General features: G+C 38.4%; 1 protein-coding gene across 1 annotated transcript in view; it reads left to right on the top strand.

The window, feature by feature from the left end:
- The window catches only part of lrrtm4l1 (leucine rich repeat transmembrane neuronal 4 like 1), a 37652-nt gene extending 20246 nt beyond the window's left edge, over positions 1-17406 (top strand). The window contains exon 3 of the mRNA XM_019263754.2: positions 15591-17406. Coding sequence (XP_019119299.1) covers positions 15591-15656 — 66 coding nt within the window. The 3' untranslated portion in view covers positions 15657-17406. The remainder of the gene's footprint in view (positions 1-15590) is intronic.
- The last annotated feature ends 5496 nt before the right edge of the window (positions 17407-22902 follow it).

The raw sequence follows: 22902 nt of genomic DNA, 5'->3' as shown, positions 1-22902 counted from the left end.
ATATATATGTAACAACCACTTATGTGACAATCAAGTGTGAGCTTGCTAGATATTCAGATTGCTGGACTTAAATAATTCAGCCTGCAGAGGTATTTAATGGATTAGGACAATCAAAAATTAATCAGCAGCTATTTAAAAACAAACAAACAAACACCAAAAACAACTATTTATGTTTTATTTTCAAGCAAATTATCAAGACCCAGTTTGAGTTTATTCTGTCTGGCTGTGTAACAAACCATCAATGTAAACACTTTTGGGATTGACTTTTTTTTAGAACAATATATTGAAAAAAAAATCCATTAGTTGCAGATTCACTCCTATATTGACCATTAAGCAATTCCTTTTTGTCAAATTTTCACTGTATATGGGGAACAAAATCCTTGGTTCAGACATTGCTAATGTGAGGCTTTAGCACTCTGAGTTTGTCAAATCGTGTTCTTGCGTGTTCTTGTTACACTCTCTTCAGTGCTACTTGTATTTTTCCGGACGGTGTTTGCTCGTGGCGGAGGAATCAGCTCCATCGCCAGGAGAAAAAATCTGGCAATAAACCTTTGGCTGTCCTTTGCTGACATTTGCAAATTAGCACTAAACCCAATCTATAGCTGAGGCTGATGAGAATGCCATTAGTTTTGTCCAAAATATTGGAAACGGTGAAACCTGAGAACGGTTCTATAGGACAAACGACGGGATCCACAGAGTGATTACAGTTCATTGTCAGGGGAACACGGATGTCTGTGTACTAATGTTCACGGCAATCCATTCAATAGGTGTCGAGATGTTTCAGTCTCAGAAAATGGTGGACAGACAGGCCACTAGCAAGGCTAAAAATAGCTTTGCAGCAGAACTTTATTATCCTGTTAATCGTCTTGCAACCACTCAAGTCAAACCCTTGGAGGATTTCTGAAATCCCGTTTGGAAAACACTGGACTAAATGATTAATCATTAGAAATGATCAGAACACCTAATGAAAATAATCGTTAGTTAGAGCCCCGGTGCAATTCCTACAGTGAATGCTCATACTGTAAACACCCATGGACTCATTTGTCTTATTTAAGCTTTCCTTGAAGAGCACCTTTGATTCCTTGCTTGCAGTTTTATCATCGACTGAGAGCCAACTGAGTTAAGAGAGTGTAGGAAAATAAAGCCTGCAGGATCAGCTGGAATCAGAGGAGGAGAGAAGAAGGCACCATGCCATTCCAAGTGCTATTTCTATCGTTATGAGGTTGGTGGGTAATGTGCAATCAGGCAAGAAGGGCCATGAAATCATCCCTATGCAGAGAGAGGAGGGCTGCAGCTGCTTAAGGAGGTTTACGGCAATGACCAGCAATGATTTACCCTGACTATGACAGATTGAGACAAAGCTGTCTCTACCTGACGTATTGCAATTCATGAGCCTTGAAACTGTGAGGAGTTATCCTTAAATGCTTAACTCTTCTCTAGAGCTTTCCGAAATTTGTCCTTTTGTCATTTATACTGTTCTATATGTACTGTACTATTGGGTGAAAACATGTCTATCCAATACGAATACAAACACATTTTAATGGCATTGCATTTTCTGGTATCAAAGATGGAGGACATTATTTATGTTTGCTTAGAGATTTTAGAACATTCTTAATATGGATCCTATTTTTACTTCATTGTAAGTTGCAGTATTAAGACCAGTATTGCAAGTTTTGTACAACACTGTCTATATTTCAGGGCCATGTCATTCCTTGAACTTATAGTTGTAAGTAACTTTTTTTTAGCTAAATATGCACTGCATTTGCGCTGTGCGTTTCCCTCTTGTCACATTAACTTGAATTGCACAAGGCTCTGTTTCGTTCTCTGCAAATGTTTGAATTATTAAAGCGTGGCTTTCAGAAGGGAGGAGAGACATTTGTGAAGATCACACATTTCTTGAATGGTGCCCTATAGGCATGATGTTCGTTCGCTGGAATTAGGCAGCAGCCACCCACGGAGGCTACTCCTTTTGTTGAAAAGACAGTTCTTGCCTTTCTACTTAGTTAGTCTGAAAAAGTTTGTGTTATGTCATTGTAACAGAAGGGAAAAATGTTGAGAGAAAGTTTTCCTCGCCAACAGTTAGACCATTTTGTGTTTGCTGCACATGAAAACAACCTGATTACCACCTGTAGACCGATGAACAGCAGTCGACACAGCAGTGAATTAACAACTCATAAATGAGAGTATATCTTCAGAGGTAGCAGCTTCTAGCACCCATGAACACAAACAAACAGCTACCAAAATCAGATTGAAATATTAGGTCGTGACAGATTTTAAGCTTAATAACCCACTGTGTACATGCTGCTGATAAATGCTAAATAGACAGGGATAAAATTGTAACCATACCAATATCAGATAACATTAAATTCAAATTGTTATTGTATATACTAAGTACCAGTACAATGAAAAACACCACCAGAAAGTGACTACATAAAGAGATATATAACAATGAACTCATATATAGAATGAATAATAGACCAGCCGGGTAGTGATGCAAAAAGGGGGTGCAGCTGTGATAAACAACATAAACAAAACAATACACAAAATGCAAAGCAGCTATGAAATGAAGAATATAAAAGAACCTAATAAATAGTACATGCAGCTGAATTGTCTGATGTGTCTCTGTGATGGGGAATCGTTTTTTTTTTTTTCTTCAAATTCAGAATGATCTTGTGCTGGTTATTTCACCACAGTTTATTAACCTTTTTGCACGAGTTCCTGTTTAAAAGTTTTTTTTTCCTTCTTTCACATAATCCACCAAATTGATTCCTCACTCCTTTAATCAGTTCTTGTAAAAACTAATGATGTGAGAAACCTTTTAAGAGGTTACCCGTCATGAACTTTACAGGCCGTTAATCCGCACAAGGCGTGCAGATGCTAAAGCAACACCACAGAGGAGCTCTCCACTTAAATGGCAAACACATGTAGATCAGCGTTTGGGGGCCAGTCGGAGGTTGTAAATTGCCAATTTTGTTTTTGTCAATTTAAGTTGTTGCAGCTCATTGGGGAGTTGGTGCTTTTACTTTTATGTTTGAAAAGAAAACCTGAACATGAAGTCAATGTGGCCATTGATGGTGCATGTTTTAGTTCACATGGCTCCTCGTCAGATTCTAGGCTTTCCTGTTTTAGACTAAATTGGGTTTGGTTGACACCCTGATAGTGTTTTTATAACACAACACTGGAAAAGTTCAAGGTATCATGTTCATGATCATGATATCATGATATAATTCACATCCCATTTTCTGTTAAATGTCACATTACTCCTACTGTTTAATAACAGTCGAGTATGACATTGTCACTAGTTGTTGCAGTAGAGTGCTAATTGCACAATTGCACCCTCTGGCAAGTGTCAACAGCCACACCAGCGAGAAAGGGTAGGGAAATGAAAAAGATGTCTCCTGCAGCTGTTTGGCAATTCTTCAGGATCAAGTCCTATTATATCAGAAAGCCACAGCCAATTTCCATTTGCATGAGGAACTTTCAACAAAGGCTTGTATTTTCCACTGGTGTCCAAAGACATTAAATACAGTAAAAAATAATTTTTGTTAGTGGTGCTTCTGCATGGAAAGGTCTGAAATTAAAGTTCATTATTTAAGATGAACAAACTTGACGGAATAAAACTTGATTAAACATGTTGTCTTTTTGGCCGAACATCTACAGTAGAATCTTGAAGCCCAGTATAGCCACTGTATAAAACTTTTCTTGCATTATGTTGGATTAATAAGAGCACACAGCCAGTCCTGTTATATTTGGATATAGATTCGAAATTTTATTGGTCCACCAACCCTTAGAGATATCTAATTTTGTATATTGCAAGTCTTATGATATCATGATCTATTCACTACCCAAGCTAGAAACCTAATGAGGGATCATGAACATTTGGTTCTCTACAAAACATTAAAACTGACATTCTATCTATTTCTGCTATACTGAGATAAAAATGATATATCATCAAACAGGGAGACAGTTTCATGACAAAATGACATAATTGATACAATCTGACCCTCATCCTTCCCAGAAATCGGTGACAAGCAGCCTTTTGATTAAAAGGTCAGGGCTGTTTCAGATTCAGTGATGGTATGAGTAACGCTTCCTCACTTCTTTCAACAAGTCCCAAAAACACAACTCTATGAAGCGCCATTCACTCTGAGCGCGGTCTCCGCTGATTTCAGATCATTTGCACCATTGTCTTCCGATGCAAATGCACTGTTCACCAGAGTGGAAGCAGTGCGCGAACGGGATGAGTAGACGCAGGTTGTTGTTGGAACTGTGTGAATAGGCACAAATTTGACATATTGGCTCCATTACGCTCGTCGTTTCTATTGTCTTGTACTGGAAATAAAACACAGATGAGATTTAACACACTGAGTCACATATATGTGTCTCTGTGGGACAGATCACTGATATGATCAGAGCAAACCGCATTGGTTTTCCCAGGATACATGCAAATCAGCGTCTTCTCTACTCCAGTCAGAGGTGGTGGTAATGCAGCCAAACCTGTTTGATAACTACCAAACTGTCTGCACTGATGGGATTTAGTTAGAATAGGGCTGGGTAGTTAACAGCTATCCAAACACAAACACACAGAAGAAACATACTTATGACTGATCAGGGATCAGATAGAGACTACAACAGCTCAGTGCATCTGTTGTATGATTGAATATGTCACTTATCTTGCTTTATTGAAACTAATTTTAGTTAGGCATTGCTGTGTTGCAAAGTGGTGGAGATGAAAACACATTTTTAAGGAATGAAATACAGGAGGTCAGTGTGAGTTCAGGGTAGTGTAACCTTGGCTCAACAATATAAAAATACTCAAACACAACAACATGGACTGCACACAGTCATACACATTCACAGCTGCGGCACCATGTCAGTCAGACAATGCTAATATCACATCTACTGCAGAAATGTGATCACAATATGGCAAAAAGAAACAACTGAAGGAATATTTGTTTCTTTTATTCTCTTATAAAAGAAAATCCACACAATAGTTTCTTACATTTCACACAGTTAAACTCAAATAAACATGTGAGTTCAATTGTGACAATCTGCTCAGCTCAGGGCAACTGCAGGATAATCAATAGAGTAAGTACAGTAGTTACCTTTAAAAAAAGAAAAGAAAAAAGTGTACTAACCTTATTTACAGGAACATAAACTGCACAATGCCCAAGAGGAAAAAGGGAGGAGACATTACATTACATGTACTGTGAACAATACTATGAGTTAGTATCCTATTATGTACCATAAAATAAGACACAACAATCTGTTTGCAAACCATAGATATTTCATGGTGCAACATTTTTATGCTTTAAGAAGTGACAAAGGGGACAAAATCAGTCATGACACCCATGTTTCACCCTGTGGGTGATGCAGTCCCACTTGGGAGAAGCAAAGCTTTTATACAGTAAGTCACTTCCACAGCTTTTATACATCTGGCTAGACTCCAACCACCTTTCAGTCAGTCTCAAGTGCCTCCTGGGTGCATTTAAATGTAGCATTTTTCACAGACAGCTGTCCAATTCACTCACAATGCATGAAGATACCAACTGTAAATTAACTGATGAAATGGGTTAATTTCAAACTCAGTAAAAGTTAACTGTAATGTCAAATTAATGTAAAGCCAACTTAGTTTAAACAAAGATGTTTGGTTCCCTAACATTTATTATAACATTTGCCTGTTTTGAAGCTTTAAGTTTAAAGTTTTAAACCATAACTTCAACACCAGCGTGTGAGCAAAATTGTGTTACCTTTTTGAAATGAGTCTAGTTTTTCACATAGCAAACAGGGAGGTGGTGCTGATTACTAAATTTTACACTGTGACATTTTATGAGTCCGCAGTGAGTTTAATAAAGTCGACACGACCACTGCTAAATAATGAATCCAATGCAGAAGTTTTCTGTAATGGCTGCTAGATGCCAGCTACCAAAAAAAATCCATGTTGAACTGGAATAAAAAAAACCATTATCTTCTCCCTTACAATACAACATCAGATGTTTTTCACAAAGCTGCTGAATCTACAGCTGACACTGAAGAACTAAAACAAGTAAATTAATTAGCTTTGGTTGAATATTATATTACATAGTGAAACGTACTAGCACACAATTTAGTGACATTTATTGTATAATATAATTTCATATGTGGCCTTTTCTGCAGTATCTGGTTCACTGCATCTGCAGCCAGCTGTAACACTGCCATCACAAAGCTATCAATAAACAGTATTTCCCCTCAGCAGCAGCTCTGCATGGTCAAAATCAGTTACTGAAAATGCAGCATGTACCGTATATAACCAAAAGCATAAAGAAGGGCCTGTTTGAAAGGCTTAATTTGAGTTGACTGATTTATATTTTACCTCTAATAAAATTAGACTATACCAATATCTGTCCAAAGAGAAAATAATTCATCACCGCAAAAGGTTTTTTATCATGATCATTACATTGAGTCTGTTTCAATTTACATCTTTCTCTGTTATTTACTGTTATTGACAAAAATTCCCAACCAGTGGCCAAAATCCTGTCCAGTAGAAATAATGGAATAATAAAAGTGTTTACGAGTCCATCATACTTAATTTTAAATTGCATTGTATTGTATTGTATATATATACCCAGGACTGAATTTCAGCTTCCATATAAAGATGTTTACTGAGTCAGTGTAAGAAGGAAAGGTACAAGCACAAGAATATGTGACGTTTTCTCACATCGCTGGCAATAATCATATTTTGAAAAACTGAGCACAAACTGAGAGGCCTTGGTGCTGCACTCTAACCTGACTCTCGCTTTGCTTGTGTGGCTTTGGTAATGAGTTATTTATTATGACATGATGATTAATTGAACTGTCTCTGACCACAGAAATAATACACGTGAACTCTAATTTCGGGTGACTTTCCTTTCTTTCTTTCTTTCTTTCTTTCTTTCTTTCTTTCTTTCTTTCTTTCTTTCTTTCTTTCTTTCTTTCTTTCTTTCTTTCTTTCTTTCTTTCTTCTGAAATCAAAGCAAGTATAGAAACCCAGTTGTGCAGTCGAAGTTGGCTGTTCGATGCAGAGGAATGCAGAAGGTATGTCCTGAGCTGAGATGAGAGGATCCGCAGGAAGTAGATGTGACAGAAAGCAGAACCCCTCTGCCGCTCAGTTTCCAACTGAACTACTGAAGACATGGGAAACGAGAGTGATTTGGATTTGAACAGGCACAATCTTATTGCAATGCACTGCACAGTAGGCAAGGGGATAGTATGATATTTGTTTTCCTATAGCACTTTCAGAAACTTAAAAAAAAGTTTTTTGTGTGTGGTTGAACTTACTTGTCATGTATATTATACTGGAAATAGTTTCTGAATTGAATTTCCAGGAAAAAAAAAACAAAAATCAACGTTTGAATTCAAGGATTCCAGGTTTATGTCACATATGCAAACAATGTGTGCAGTGCCTTGCACTGTGGCATCCTATCAAGGCTGTGCAAATAGAAAACAAAGGCTTTAGATATATACGTACAAAGGTAAAATGATAATACAGTGGAATCACATGTGAAAAAGAGTATAGTGCAGTGCAATCCTGATGGCCTGGGGAAAGAAGCTCTTTCTGAGACTATCTGTGTTGGACGTGTGGCTACAGAGCTGTTAGCACAGAAGCGGGAATAGTCTATTGCAAGTGTGGTGAGGAACCTTTATCATCCTAATAGTGTTGGCGCTGCACTTTCTGGTCCTGCAGGGTGGCGAGTGTAGATCAGTTGGCCCACTGCTCTGTGTAGGGCATACGGGTGAGGTGGTGATGCCCCCTGTTAGGAAGCTTTCCACAGCATCAGAGAAAGTCTTTAGTACTTACTAAATTCCTCAGCTGTTTGAGGTGCTAATGTGTTAAGGTGAGGTGGAGGTAGTATGTGATGTAATTTCCTAGGTACTGAAGGTGAAATCGTGATGATTTTTCCTAAAATCCACCACTAGCCTCTTGATTTTGGAATCTTCTACAGGTTCTCCACCTCTTCCAGGTCGGCCTTCTCATCATAGTTGGTGAGTCAACCTGTCACCACAGCATCATCAGCAAACTTGACGATGTTGGATCTGTTCCCAGAACACATTTTTTTTAATTAAATGAAAATGACAACTCTTAATATAAGCTGAAAAACCAATAGGCTATATATGTGTCTTTTCTGACCTCAGGTTTGAAGGACAGTTGTAGGGGAAAAGCAAAAGAAAATGTGGCTAAAACTGCTGAGGCTAACATGTCTTTCTTTACCTGCACAGATAATGAAAAGTCGGAGAGAGTTCACAAGTTCGAGTATGAGAGAGAGCAATAAAGAGCTAAAGTATGTGTTCTTGTGTGATAATGGAAGAGAGGTGGAGAACGAGGGAGTGAGGTGAGCCTGGTGTGTGTGCTGGAGAGGGAAAGTCAGGTGATGCATATCTCAGTTGGAAAGATCCTCTTAATATCCTGTTGTCGTGTGACGCGACTCTATTGTGTATTCCCGTGGTATGAGTGTACTCGAGTGATTTCAGAACAGATAATCACTGAAGCTTTGTGTGATGAAATCCACTCTTAAAAACTGGTCAACACTTTTAAAAATCACAGACTACAGTACATGTCGCCTAGCAACACATTCAAGAACTATTATTTTTACGCTATTTATAACAAAAGAGAAAAATCAAAGCCAAGTTATAGAACCATTCCAAAAACAACATTCATGAAAAATATTTTAATGTGATGACACGGCAGCAAGTGCGTATGGTATAAGACGAGTAATGGATGATCCCTTAGATGATACATGCATGCTAACAAGGGTATAACATAATTTCTTGCTTTATTTATTGATGGATATTTTTTATTCCAGACATGTGAAACTGAATTTAGTTTGCAGCGCGTGATATATACAGGCAAAGACTGCTCCTAATGTGGTCATCCATCACCCGCATGAATCACAATCATCATAAATCATAACGCTCAAGCACAGATGAACATGCATGTGCATGCACTTACATAAATATGCGCACACGCTATGGCATTTCATCAGAGACGTGCTCGGTTTGCTCCCAGCCACAACTCATTGAATCAAGATTTCCTCTGGGAAAACAGTGAGCTCTACCTTTAGACCACGCTTTGCATCTCTTGCTTAATGCGTACGCACACAAAAAAGCTCTCTGTTTAACTTCAAATAATGCTCTTTTAGAGCAGCTTACTCTCACTGGCCCACTTACATGTGGCTCGGTATATCCTCTCTTTTAATGAAACACATCTTGTGTTGTTGGAGACAGGGATAGTGCAGAGGGGTGAAAGCACTGAAGCTCAGTTAAGCTCATTTCTTTCCTCTCAGATGCTGTAGTTAACCAACGCACAGACATCTTTATAATCATTTGACTCACACAAACTCAGCTTTAGAGCAGCATTTGCTGCCTTGTACTGCTGTGCTTGTTCTTACAGTTCAAATTGGGTGATGAGGCTTTCCCAATGAAGCGTTCACAATTAAACGAGGCGACCGGGAATAAATAAGCCACCGTTTCTTGTAAAAGGTGTTCACTGCACATCCAGTCATTGCGGATTGTAATCATGCATTTGTGGTATTGTATCTTCACACATTGCATTATGCTTGGCATCTGCTTCTCTTTACTGGTATCCTGCTCATTCCTGAATGCTGCCCATTGCAAAGTTTGCATTTTCAATCTAAGTCATAAAGTATGGCTGCAGGCAAAATATTGCCCTTGCTGTAAAGATGTATTTATTCATACATTCATGCTCTCAGCACTAATAATAATCTAGGTACGTATTATTTAAGTATTTAAAAAAGAGATCCATGAGATGCATTTCAACAAGAGCAAATATTTTGCACATGAATATCAATCACTACCTGTTTATTGATATCATGACATATTGGCCGTGATGTTCAGGAAAATAATGAATGAGAGCTACATGTTGGATAAAAATACAATTTAGATAATTGAATTTTCCTGTGGTCTATGTATTGCATCATTAATTTGTTGTGTTAATAGTCAGGCGGGACCCTGTGACCTTGCTGTAAACAAAATTAGAAACCTTTAATGAATGGCTCTTTGCCAGATCATTAGCAGAAAGTCCATTCATTTACCTTTTATTTCCACAGAGAACTGTCTTGTTATCAAAGAAACAATCGCCATTACTCCAAACCAACTTCTGCAGACGTTTGCTCATGTTGGCTTACGCACCCTTTTAACCGCTACACAAACAGAAATGTATCAAGACTGGAATTTATTAAGGGAGAAATATCACTTGGTCGTGATTGATCAGAGGATTTAATATGTGTTTGTGTGGCAGAGAGAGAGGGAGCGCTTAAAAGTATCTGTGTTTGAGGAGATCAAGAGCTTATACAGGCATCAGCTCCCCAGCATGAGATTCCTTGTATAATTGTTGTTTTTCCTTTAAGCAGAAATAAGCTTGGTGCTTTAATTTGTCGTACTTTGTCTCCATTGTATGCAGAGATTAGACCTGGTCCATGTCCTACATTATCTCATTTGACAGTGTGTGTGAATCTAACACAGACACTCAAATGTACACTCACACACAGTGTATAGACAGTATATAGATGTACATGCATGAAGACATAAGAGCAGTTGTAGCTTGCCTGTTTTTTTAGACCAAGCTCGCAGTGCACATTGGATTTAAATAGTCTCAGCGACTTTACTATTCACAAAGAATCGACACATTCCATCTATTTCCTATCTGCTTCTTTTTCTTTCTTGGTCTTTGGGGGGGAAAAAAAAGAGGGAGCATGCAACTTCACACAAGCATACAGGCGGGGTGGGGGACATGGAACAGGGTAATTGGAGCTGTGAGTGGAGTAAGAGTCTTGTGATCCCTTTGAGAGTCTCTGGCATATGTCTGTGTTACTTCCAGCTGTCCTGACTGGGAGCAAACTAATTGCATCATGTTTGTATCCTGCTAATTAGTAGCCTAATTATAAAAACATAAAGGCGTCAGAGGGGTTGGATGAAAGAAGGGCCAGCACCGGACATGTAACCCGTGTTCTTGAAAAGAGAAGATCTTAGCCTTAGCTAGTTTTCCTTTGGGATGCATAGCAAGGGAAGAGGATTTATTGTTATTATTTATCATAAGAGACAGCTAGATTTTGAGGGAATGAACTGAAGAACTCCCACAACCCTTCAGGCCCCCCTACCAAGTCACTCTCCCAAAACACATTTTCATGTGCACAGGCATAGGGTGCTAAGGTAGGTTGTGCCTATCGCTTATTTCAGAACATATTACTTATTGCTGTCAGGAAACAGAATTTGAACAAATATAATAAAAACATGCTTCTAAAGTGTGGACAGACCAACTCAGACATGTGTAAGGTTTATTGTCTCCATGCTTCACTTCTTCTTTTTCTTCAGATTGATTTAAAATACTGTATTTTCCTGTCTGAAGAGGGTATTGACACTTTCTTGTGATGCTTACTCAAAGTCCTGTATCTCTTTATCTCAGGACACATCTGACGATTTTGGTATTTTGTTCTGAAAAATATGGTATCACTTGGGCTAATTTGGTGGGTGTAAATTGCTAAGTAAGAGATTATACAGTTTTACTGTCATCTTACTGTCAACACCAACTGTGGTTACAAACCGTAACCCCAATTCTTAGAACTCTTTTCAATCATTCATTGAAACAGCGTCTTACGGATGACAGTGCCTACATCAATTCTTAAACCACCAGGATCACTGCCAGCTTCTTGTGTATTCTTTTCTCCAAAAACTAGACGCTCATGCAGAGGGATAGGAGGGTTTGGAAGATACTTTTATAAATATAGTGCAGACTCCCAAGGGTAGATTATTGTGGGGTGGCATGTGGGTGCTTGTCCTCAAAAAATATATCGTCTTTCTCTGTCTAGGGTTTCTAAATCAGACTTTCAGGATGTATTTTGTCAACAGTTGGCTTGTCTTTGGACATCACATTAGCCCTGGGCTTTCTTCTGCCTAAAATGTAAAGTGCTCTTAGGCAGAGGAGATTCCTTGTGGCCCAGTGACATAGGTCCTCTAGCATCTTGAACAGTATTAATAGCTAACAGCTACACTACCAAATGCTGCCATCCTGCATTGGTGGGAGGAAAGGACCCCTGACCCTAACCTCTAAGGGTAAACTTGGCAAACATTATGATGTTTAACAAGTTTATCCTGGGCCAAAACCATGGCCTTGACCAAGAGGTCAAGAAATTATGTTTTTGTGGAAACAACAACAGCAGCTTTTTCAGAGGATGCCACAGAAAGGTGGAGCTGCAGATGTATTAAGAATATTGTTTTGTGAAAGGCCACTGGTGCTGTCTAAATGTCTGGGGAAACAATGCTGGAGAACTGGCAGCATAGATTTTTTTAGCTCCCTTTCTAATTCTACAAAGTTACACTTCTGACAGTATGCAGAAGTGAAGCAGATGACAAAACATCTTTTTTGTCATCAAGGAAGTGAGCAGTCATCCTGGAAGGCCAGCAACAGAAGAGATGAGGATTGATGAAGTCTGGCAACAAAAAACATCCGGTCTTTTCCTGCAAATTGATGTAAAAAGCACTGCTGTCTCCAATGGCTGGTAGCCATCAAGCGACTAATGGCTGTTTGCAATGCAAGCGTTTGAAGAGGTGTGAGCAGCAGAGTGAATTACAGTCATAATTTAACCAAACACTTAAAGAAAATTATGTTTAAGGGGAATAATGAGTTTTCACAAATACCAGCTCAGACCTTTGTGACCATGAAATAACTGCATATAGCATTACATTATGACAGCATCGACACAACAGAAAATCAAGAAACAAGACAGTAAAGTGCAGTAATCACTTCATGTTTTATTTTTGTTCAAATTGTGGGCTTTTAGAATAAAATAATACATAATGACCCTGACAACACCCGGCACCATGACCACCGCCACAAGAAATGTGTTGAACATCTTGTGAATTCAGACGCAAGATATGTGACTGCAGTTGCTTTTAAAAATTGCCACATCACTGCACAATGTATTGATTCAGGCTGTACAATGTACAGTGTAAAGAAGAGCATTCTGAAGTGAGGAGCAAAGAAAAAAACTAAAACTAAAAACACTTTGTACCCAGAAGAACGAATTTTGAATTTAGACCAAATGCTAATGCAAATCACTGCTGTGCTGATATTCATTACAACAGCACAGCGTCGAGTGTGATATTGCTTTGATACAACAGTTCTACAAGTGACGGCTAATTATGATTTGTTTTTAATAATTTATTTGGCACTTATTTTAGTGAGAAGAACAGTTCAGCTTATCTAAAAAAATAGCGAATTCTTCAGTGGCTGACGTAATAAACTCCAAAATGTAAAGTTTGGATGTAGATTTTTGGGGGTTATTTTAATAAAAACTATTAACATATGATATACTTTGTTGTGCGTTTCTAAGGAATTGTTAAATATCACATTTAAAAAAAAAGAAATTTGGTGTAATATTTTACCTGGACAATGCGGGAAGCTTAGGGTTAATGATACAAGACAAAAGTCTCAGTGCTTCTGTCTTTATATCAGCATTATGTCATTATTTCTAGTTCTATAGTTAAATTAAATAAACAAAGCTCTCAATGCAAGGACATCTTCCATTACCTGTTGAAGTGGAAATATGTTTATGCTATTAATTAAACAGTGTAATGACAAACAGCAGTGGGTAGATGATCTACTCATTTCAGAGCTTACTCCTTCTTTTTTCATGATCTTATGGAAGTGTTTTTGTAACCGTGCGCAGATTCACTGTGACCTTTTGCTGCAAGTTTTCTTCTGTTTTTGTGCTGCTGAAACGTCGTCACTTCACTCGCATCCACCTGAGAAGTAGATGAAGAGCTAAGTAAAGACTTATCAGCCTGTTTAATAACGTTTAAATAAAAGTTCTACTAAGGGCGTACTCGTCTGAGCCCTGTGTTACAGAGATCTGCGTCACGCTGACAACAATCTCAGCCCGAGCAGCAAAACCGTTGAGCCGGGATAATTTCGAGCAGATTCTGAAAGCTTTAGAAATTGCTTAGCCTGGCAAAACTCACAGCATTTGTGTTATTAAGGCAATGTGGATTTACCTGCAGCCAAGTCGCAAATAGGCTCTTTTAAAGGTTAAGTTGTGAAGGAGAGGATTTTTTTTCAGAGCATGAATGCTCAGAGGCAAACCTGGGTATGTGGGCTGAGTGTGCCTCTGCCTCTTTCAGTGCAGAGATCAATTCAAAGCTTGTGGTTTTTAAATGAGAGTAAAATGTCAAAATCTCTTACTAATTCGCAACATCTCAGTTGACCTGTGGGAAAAGGCTGACATTTAAAGGTCTCTAAATGATTTACTTGTTATGATTTCTAATTTTCTGTTTCCAGTGATACAAATATGCCATGTGATCAGAACGATCCTGCTTATTTCAAATAAATGTATTTTCTACTGAGGCGTAAACTTGCATTACATAGGGAGAATATTTAAAATGTGAGCACAGGTTTAGCCAGTTTATTTTCCTATGATTGAAAATGCACTGAAACATAGCACAGTGTTTACATTTATTTTATCGATAGCTGATGAAAACCATGCACATCCAAAATTCATTTATTTTTTTCAGGAGGATGAAAAAACACTTTTTCTCAGAATCTAGCCTAGAAAATTTGGATTGTGAGCCGCTGTGGGTGTTTCTATTTGTGCTGAAAGTAACCACTGTGAAAGGATTTTATTTTGCTAATTAACCGCCTTTCTCAATGCCATTGCTTTATCACTCTCATTCACTGTCCATGTCTCTAGACCAAGCTCGTTCTCACTCTGTCAAACCATCAGACACAAACCAGAGGAAACTTCTTTGTGTGACTCTTCTGCAGCGTTAATTGCAAGCCAGACACAGATTAAGAAGCAGGGTATCAGAGTTTAGTCCATGAATTCACTTGGATAGCTTCAGTTTCACCGGGGCAGAACTCACTACCCTCGAATGAATGGAGGAAAACCTGCGTTTTCGCAGCAGTATAGGATTGTGTCTGAATGTGGCCTAATGGTGTGTGCATCTGTCTGACTTGATCAGAGAGAAAAGCTTTTCATCTGTCCTCGGCTCAAATCTCAAAACATTGTTTATCCAATGCCATCCGCCGTCTATCTATCCTACAAATACAAACAAAACATCTTGTGATTGGTCAATTATAAACACTGAAAAATTATTTAAAAACTTAAATTATTAGATATTCCAGCTATTGTTTGAATGCCGATCAATGCTTGACTCGAGGGTAATTGAATTATCTATAACAAAATGTTGAGGGGAGCAGGTTGAATTAAAGACATTTTCTTATTTTGTTATTATCAGCTTTAACTGACATTTTCAAAATGAACACTTGTCAGAGTGTTTCTGCTGGGCTTTCATTTAATCCCTGTAAGACATTAGGGGAAGTCACTCCAGCTTTCTAAACTATCTAAGCACATGGGATTTCATCATCTGCTTAATTGCTTACCCTAATTTGCTTTGCTGGCGCTGTCACAGCCCCATTGTACTGTTATCAAATCACTGGGCACTAATTAACTTTGCATTGTAACCACCACCTCTGTAACTAGCGCGGACCAGCTGTTAAATGGTTTTAAACTTTATTCTCTTTTTTTAATATATATATATATTTTCTTTTTCTGTCCTTGCAGAATGAGTTTACGTGTCCACGCCCCCTTCCTGGTGCCTGGCTGGGAGATGTGCCTACCATCCATTGACTGCAAAACAGGAACTTCTTTTGATGGTGCAGCAAACTACACTGAAGCAGGGATACAGGAGAGAGACATATGCACACTAACCCACCAGGATCCTACTCCCATAATTCACATTCAAGGATACATTTCAAAAACTGGTCCTCCACGCTAACAAGGGCAACCAGTGACCGAGACAAAGAGGAGATAATAATGTCTTTTTCTTTTTCTTAAGATTTTATAATGTCTTTTTTTTGGCCTGTGGTCTTCGGTCATCAGCTTTGCTGCATTTAAATCATGCTTCATCACCGTATAAATACTGATACTGATGGTTGTGGGAATACAGACCTATGGTGAGTGGCAGAGCCTTGGAAGAAACACTTACAATGGATGGATTGATGGATGGTTATAGCCAACGTGGGACCTTATTGTATAAACTATAAGAGCTTATTGTCTCCATGAGGACAACGTGGTTTTAAACACAAGCAAAAGACACATTCAAGAGGCTTTAAAAAGAGCAGTAAGCAACTGAGCAATGAATCACTGATGAAAATGCACTGAACAAAAGGCTCTGACCGCTCTGCGAACACTCCTGTGTATAATTTAAAAGTGGATTTGCATATTTTGATTCCATATGAAGCATCATGTTATCATCTTTCAGTACTTTTTTTTTTTTAAGAAAGACTAATCAAAAGGCTAGATGATGTAAATGTGCCTCACTGGAGCAGAAAATTATGAAAGGAGTCACTGAGTTTCTGTGCACCCGTCAGTAAAGACGAATCAGGTGGATATTGAGTCAGCAGCTGGAAGATTGTTTGAAGTCTGTGAAGAAGTTGCCAGAGGAAAGCAAACTATCCCCCAGCCAATGACTCTTGGTAAAGTTTTTTTTTGTTTGTTTCTTTGCTTTTTTTAAAAGATTTTTTTTTCTAAGTTGTTTCTAATTGCAATCAAACCTCGACTATCTTAGTTAGAGTTGGAGGACAGAAAGTCCAATCAGAAGCAGAAGAGGGAAAAAAAAAAAATTCCTCTCAAGGGGAAAATGTAATTTTCTGAAATTATAATGTTGTTAATGTTGTACTTTATGAATATGTGTTTCTGCCATTTTCAACACCAAATACCAAAGAGCCAAATTGAGCATTTTTGGCTTTTGGCTCTCCCAAACATGGGTTATAACAGATCCAGGATTTGCTCTCGTAAAAGAAAAAAAGAAAGAAAAAATAAGCCTCAACTTCCCTCACGTCAAAGCAGTGCTCCTTTACCAAATTGGCTTTTTTTTTTCGTCACGTGTGTAATGTGTGTGTCTTTGTGAACAAACGATCTTGCGACAATGGTCTTCATTAAGAATACCCAGTCTAAAAGATCTTCCCGAGCACTGCTTACATTTTATGACTTATGTTGAATACATGCTTCACGTTCCTTAAAATAATCAGCCCGTCTCTCCCTCGAAGAGAACGCAGATGTTGCTGTGCGCAGTTCCCTGTGTGCTTGTGTTTCATTCGTTATGAGTTCCTTATTATATCTGAGATGCATTGAGTTGTGAATTGTTTGTTTCTACCGTAAAAAAAGAACAAGACATAATCTTTCTACACCGGAAAATGGTAATTTTCTATTGTAAATTTCTGCTTTCCCCCCCTTGAATTTGTTGATATTTAGTAAGCAGCTGTATTCTTTGTTCACTTTCAACAGTATGTTTTATAATGAAAATAAGGACTTTATTGGTGAGCAATATGAATTGGTCAAATTAAAATATTCATCAATCATTTCTTGTGTTCAAGCTCTCTGTGTGTAGGAAGCTTTTCCTTATTGTGTGTGTGTGTGTGTGTGGGTGTGTGCTGGCTGTCCAGCTGCAATTTAATAGGCTTGTACCTTGTTCCACATCTCCACTCGCACATATTGGAATCTATTCCCCACAGATCTGCGGTGACGAGGCTGTCACATCAACATTAGCCTCATTAATTTAGAGAGCAGAACATTGATCTCCGTTCGACCATTCTGTTCATGGTGACGCTCAGTGTGGGCCCCTACCAGCACCTCTAATTACGCTTCTTGTGTAATGTGTTGCATATCTCAAGAGGGGGCCCTTCATAGTGAATTTGCTCCATGTTCACTGCACTTGGAACATGTCAAGCTGTCAAGTCAGAGATCCAGATGGCCAATCTGCCCTGTGGTATTTTCACATACTCCTCTCTACCTATCTCCCCATGCCACCACATTTCTTCCCCTTGCTCATCTCGTCATCCTCTCTGCCCACATCTTACTCACTTTTGGTTTCATCCAATTATTTAGGAGGCTCTTGGTCAATCTTCTGTATCACACTCCATTGCCTTTTACGTCTCCATCTGTCTTAAAGGTTCAATTCACCAAAATTACAGTTAGAGATTTTACCACTTATCCGTATGTAGTCATGCAGATAGTTTCAGTTTTACACCCAGTTGCTCATAAATGGGATGAACAAAATACCAGACAATTTCAACAAAAAATAAATATTGTAGCCCTCATAAGGTAAGGATTTATGGCAGGGCTGCTGTAGTAGACTAGATTTCAGCAATAATAAAATGGCAACTGAGTGTAATGTGTCAAGGTTCTGAGGTTTTCTGCTCCCGCTCTGATATAATGGGGGTGAATGAAACTTTGTTTGTGGCGGTCAAAGCGCTGAAAAACAACATTTAGTTCCAATGAGAGCGCTGACAGTGATGGGTTATCCAGAGTTACTGGGATATTGTTTAAGAAAAAAAAGAAAAACGGAAAAAAAACAAAAAACACTCATCTGTAGAGTTTGACAAAAATGTTTTTCAGTGCTTTCAGGGAGCACAGACTCCACTCACATTCATTGTGTCTGGGTCGCAAAAAAATGCTGGGCAAATAAAACTGAGGCTGTCTGTGTGGCCAGACACCAGTGTTGAAACTAACCAGACAGTATTGACAGCAGATAGTCAAGACAGACAAGAAACATGCAGAGGGAGCACAGCTAATGATTTTCTTAAGTATTTGATTAATTACTGATTTTCTTGATGTAGTAGATCAGTCTTGCTGTCTAAAACATTCTCTTTTACAGTTCCTCAAAATCAAAGGTAACTATTTTCAAATGTCTTTAATTGTCTGATTTGACAGGACGTTGGATACATTAGAATGTTTGCCTAAAGGATGACTAAAATAATTCCAGTTTTTCTTTTCTGATGATCAAATAATCAACTAGTTCCCAAAAGCAACCAAGATCAACAAATTCATAATAACCTAATCATTTAAGGTTGTTTATCAAGCAAAAATATGTGCTAGCTAGTGGCTGTGAATTGATTATATTAAGGTTTTGGACTGTTGGTAGGGAAAAACAATACTTTTCAAGACATCGCCATGGGCTCTGTTTCCGAAAAAAAATATTATTAGTTCAAAAATTGTTATTAGTTGCAGCTCATAGTGTTGTACGACAGTTTTCTTTTTTTAAATGTAAGTCTTGTCTCCATGTCATGCATTCTGTACATCTCTGTGGTTGCTATTATCTACTGTTTTTCTGTCTCCTGTCCTTCCTGTGTATATGTCTTATCTGCCGCTCTTCTCCATGATCTTCGTAACTCAGTCTCTGTGTCTGGCGCTGCATGTGCAGTGGCAGCACAGACAGGGCTGTATGCCTGCGAGCAGACACCATGCATAATTCATGTGGTTTGGGCTCCCTGTTGACCCAAGTCCAAACAGTTGGCAGTCTATAACACTTCCACAGAAAGGGCCCCAAGAAGAAGATGTTAAACTAAAGCAACAAACACTGATGTAACATTTATTAAGTCGCTTGCATGACAACTTCCAGACATCGTCTCTATATCTACGTTGTAGAATCTTAGATGAAGTGATAGAGATATCTTAACGTGTGTGAAAACCTTTGAAGCAAAAGCATGCACAAAGATACACAGACCTGAGAAGAGCTAAAATGAGGATAAGAAGATTTGATAAGAGAGATGCGATTATCTCATAGCTTTACAACTTCAGAGATGGTCAGATTCTATGGCACACACAAAAAAAAAAGAAACGAGAAAAAACTCTAAAAATTGAGACATTATTCAAAAGGACCAGATTCCAGGAGAGAGGATATCCAGACAGACCATGTTGGAGCAGGAAAAAACAGCAAACATCAACAAGTCTTTTGAGCCTTAGTATATAGTCTTTCATCCGTTAGAATTATTATTATTATTTTTTTTTTTTTTTGCTGATTGGCAAAGGCGTGAAGAGAAACAGCAAAACAACCCCTTTGATTCCTGTTCCTCCCCCTCCTCTTCGCTTCAAACAAATGTGCCACTAATAACTTTGCCTAACCCGATGGCGGCTGACTCACCAACGAATCATTTTTTGTTATGTTAGGCATGTTAATTTGACTTGACATCCAATGTGAAGTTTCATTCAGGAGCTGTTATTTTTTTTTTTATCCCAACACTGCATCACTTACCCCTCTAGGAATGACTCCTAATCACTCATAGCATCATATAATCTCAGACTTAGAGTGCAGCTCAATGGGTGGCTTTCACTTTAATTATGACTACCGGAACAATTAGTCAGTGACCCCTCGAGAGAAAACTCCATCATCAAGTGAATGGTGTCCATTTATGTAAGCACCAGTTATTTCAAAACAGTCACATCGCTGCTTTCACAACCCACACCAGGAGTGGCATTCAACAGATCATGTGCTGTAGCCATCTGCTCCTGACTGGGGGACTGCAGGGTTCTTGTTGAGATCATCTCTGATACCATCATCGCCAACTGCTGGTCTGATGCCTTCTTCTGTTTTCACCATCTTCAACCAGGATGAGCAAACAGTGCCATGGAAACTCTGGAAATGATTGCTTTTTGCCTATGTATTATTGACTCTGAGAATGCAGCCTATGAAGCATGTACCAACCCTTCAAGCATTCATCAAAGTACACCTGCAACCTCCTCCAGAACCCACCAGCTGTTAGTCCTCCTATAGTGAGATAAAGCAGTTTACCACCCTACATAATGTTTTTCTAAGAGCTACTCTGAAAGGAACACAGTAGGCAATTAAGAGGAAATGTGGCTCAATTAGGCATTTTATGAGGAATGGAATACAGAGTATGTGCAGAGATAATATTTGTTGACACTTCCTGCAAGAACACACCAAACTCAGCATGGCAATGATTTGGAAGTGACAAACTGAAGTCTTCGAACTGCATAAGATGCATCTTTATGAACATATGATATGTGTTGTGAAGAAATTGCTGAAGTCAAAGGTCAATGGTGAGATCAGGAAGGAAAAAAATGTTCAGGAGCCTCTGATGTCTTATGCTGTATTATTTATTGATGCTTGGCCAAGGAGAACTTTCAAACACTTTCAAAGTACATCAGAAGTGCCCGAGTCGGTCTCGCATTCTGACGAACTTGTGATGGTGGATAAACTTTAAACCCAAAGATAACACCACAAATACTACACGCCCAGAATTAGTCAAAGAGAATGTCTTTACCCTTGGAGGTGATATTGTCAACATATTCTAGTCTGGAGACACAGATGTCTGTTTACGCAGATTGGAACATCAACAACAAGCTATCTATTATGAGTAGGAAGGCAGCAATAGGTCTCTTCGACCCTGGCCACCACAGTGTTGAGAGACCGGCACCTACTCTTCTCAACAATTAATACTGCTGAGGACCTCAAGGCCCACACGTGACCTTGTGTAGCCTAAGAATAGAAAATTCCATAACAATATGGAATCTACTATCTGTGGACCAACAGCACCAACAATCAAGTGGCCACCCTCCAACAAAGTGTATTTGTGCTGCCATTGCACTGTCTATACCATCATGAACACAGATGGACAAAGCTAACCTGAATAATCCACCTGATGTGCAGAAGCAGACTAAGACATGTCAGCAGCAGATGATTATCAGCATTGGATATTAAAATCAGAAATTCATGCCTTGGAGCAGATCCAGTCTCTTTTTATGAAATGTCATATAACGTTGACAGGAAGCTGATGACCATCAGTACACAGGTATGAATTAAAGATTAGCTATGAATGCAGCTGAGTGAAGCAGCAAAGTAATCCATTGAACAGGGGCTCAGAAGTCTAGATGGAGCCTTGATATGAAATAATAGCAACAAGCTCTTTCTAATCTTTAGCTGATTATAAAGTGTGTGGATAAAATGTGAATCTCTTCTCTGCTTTATAAGAGACAGGTTTATTTTCCAAACCGAAAAAGATCTAGGCAGCTCTGCAGCATCTCATATTCTACCATTGGGTCACCAATATGCTTATTTTACATTTATCTGATGGCAAACTCTTCCCATCTCACGCAACACCAGCGTATGCCAGGATAGTTATCAAGGGGACCCATTCTCATGCTGCTCTCAGTCTCAGTCACTGATTAAACAATGTTCTTATCCATCTTAAACTGTAACAGTTGACCTAAAGATAAGAAGGATCATGTTCGCACAGTAAGCCATTACATTTTCTATAAATAATGTGCCATAGATCTACCAGTCATAACTGAATACCACAGCATGTGATGTTCAGTATTGTTGTCTTCTTATCTTGAATCTCAGAATGTAATGGCTGTCATCTGACTATGATTTAGCCTCTGGGGGCAAGGGTCAATGTTCCAGAGCTTCTGGTGCAGCCAGTAAATATCCAGAAAACAGGTAACTCATATCCAACCTAAGACTTCCTCTCAAAGACCTGATCTTATGAAGAGTGCCATATCAGAAGAAGAAGAAAAAACATATTCTAAAGCAAAGCTATAGTTTATATACTAACTAGCTTTATAATTAAATGAAAATAAGACAAATGTTGCTATTATATTAACGTTACAGTTCAGAGTCAGCAAAGGAGAAAACTGTTTAAAGGGACCTGACTTTGATTGGTCACTTTCACACAGATCAGATGTTTCGTACAAATGTCATAATATAGTGAAAGATTCAGAAAATATGCAAAAAGTTTTTTTGTTTTTTTTTATAAAACTTACTCCCTGATCTTTTAAAACAGTATCCTATATTGTGTACTAGGTATAAATCCTTACTTCACTTTGTTAAGATGATTCACAAAAGTATGTTTCTGGCATATTGATTTACTGTATTTCAGTTTGACAAGAAGATTAAAGGCCTAATTAGTTAAAGGTAGCTCAAACATAAAATGGAATTCATTTGGAACTCAGCTAATGAATATGTTTTTTCAGACCCTGAAATTGATCTCATTCACTGTTGAAACACTGATTAATGAATTAATGGTCATGATACCTCTTGGACATGAGTGGTTGAGACTGCATTGGAAGTACATTT

This window comes from Larimichthys crocea, chromosome IV (assembly GCF_000972845.2).
Source record: "Larimichthys crocea isolate SSNF chromosome IV, L_crocea_2.0, whole genome shotgun sequence".
Taxonomy (NCBI): domain Eukaryota; kingdom Metazoa; phylum Chordata; class Actinopteri; family Sciaenidae; genus Larimichthys; species Larimichthys crocea.
This window is presented reverse-complemented; position numbering and strand designations above follow the sequence as displayed.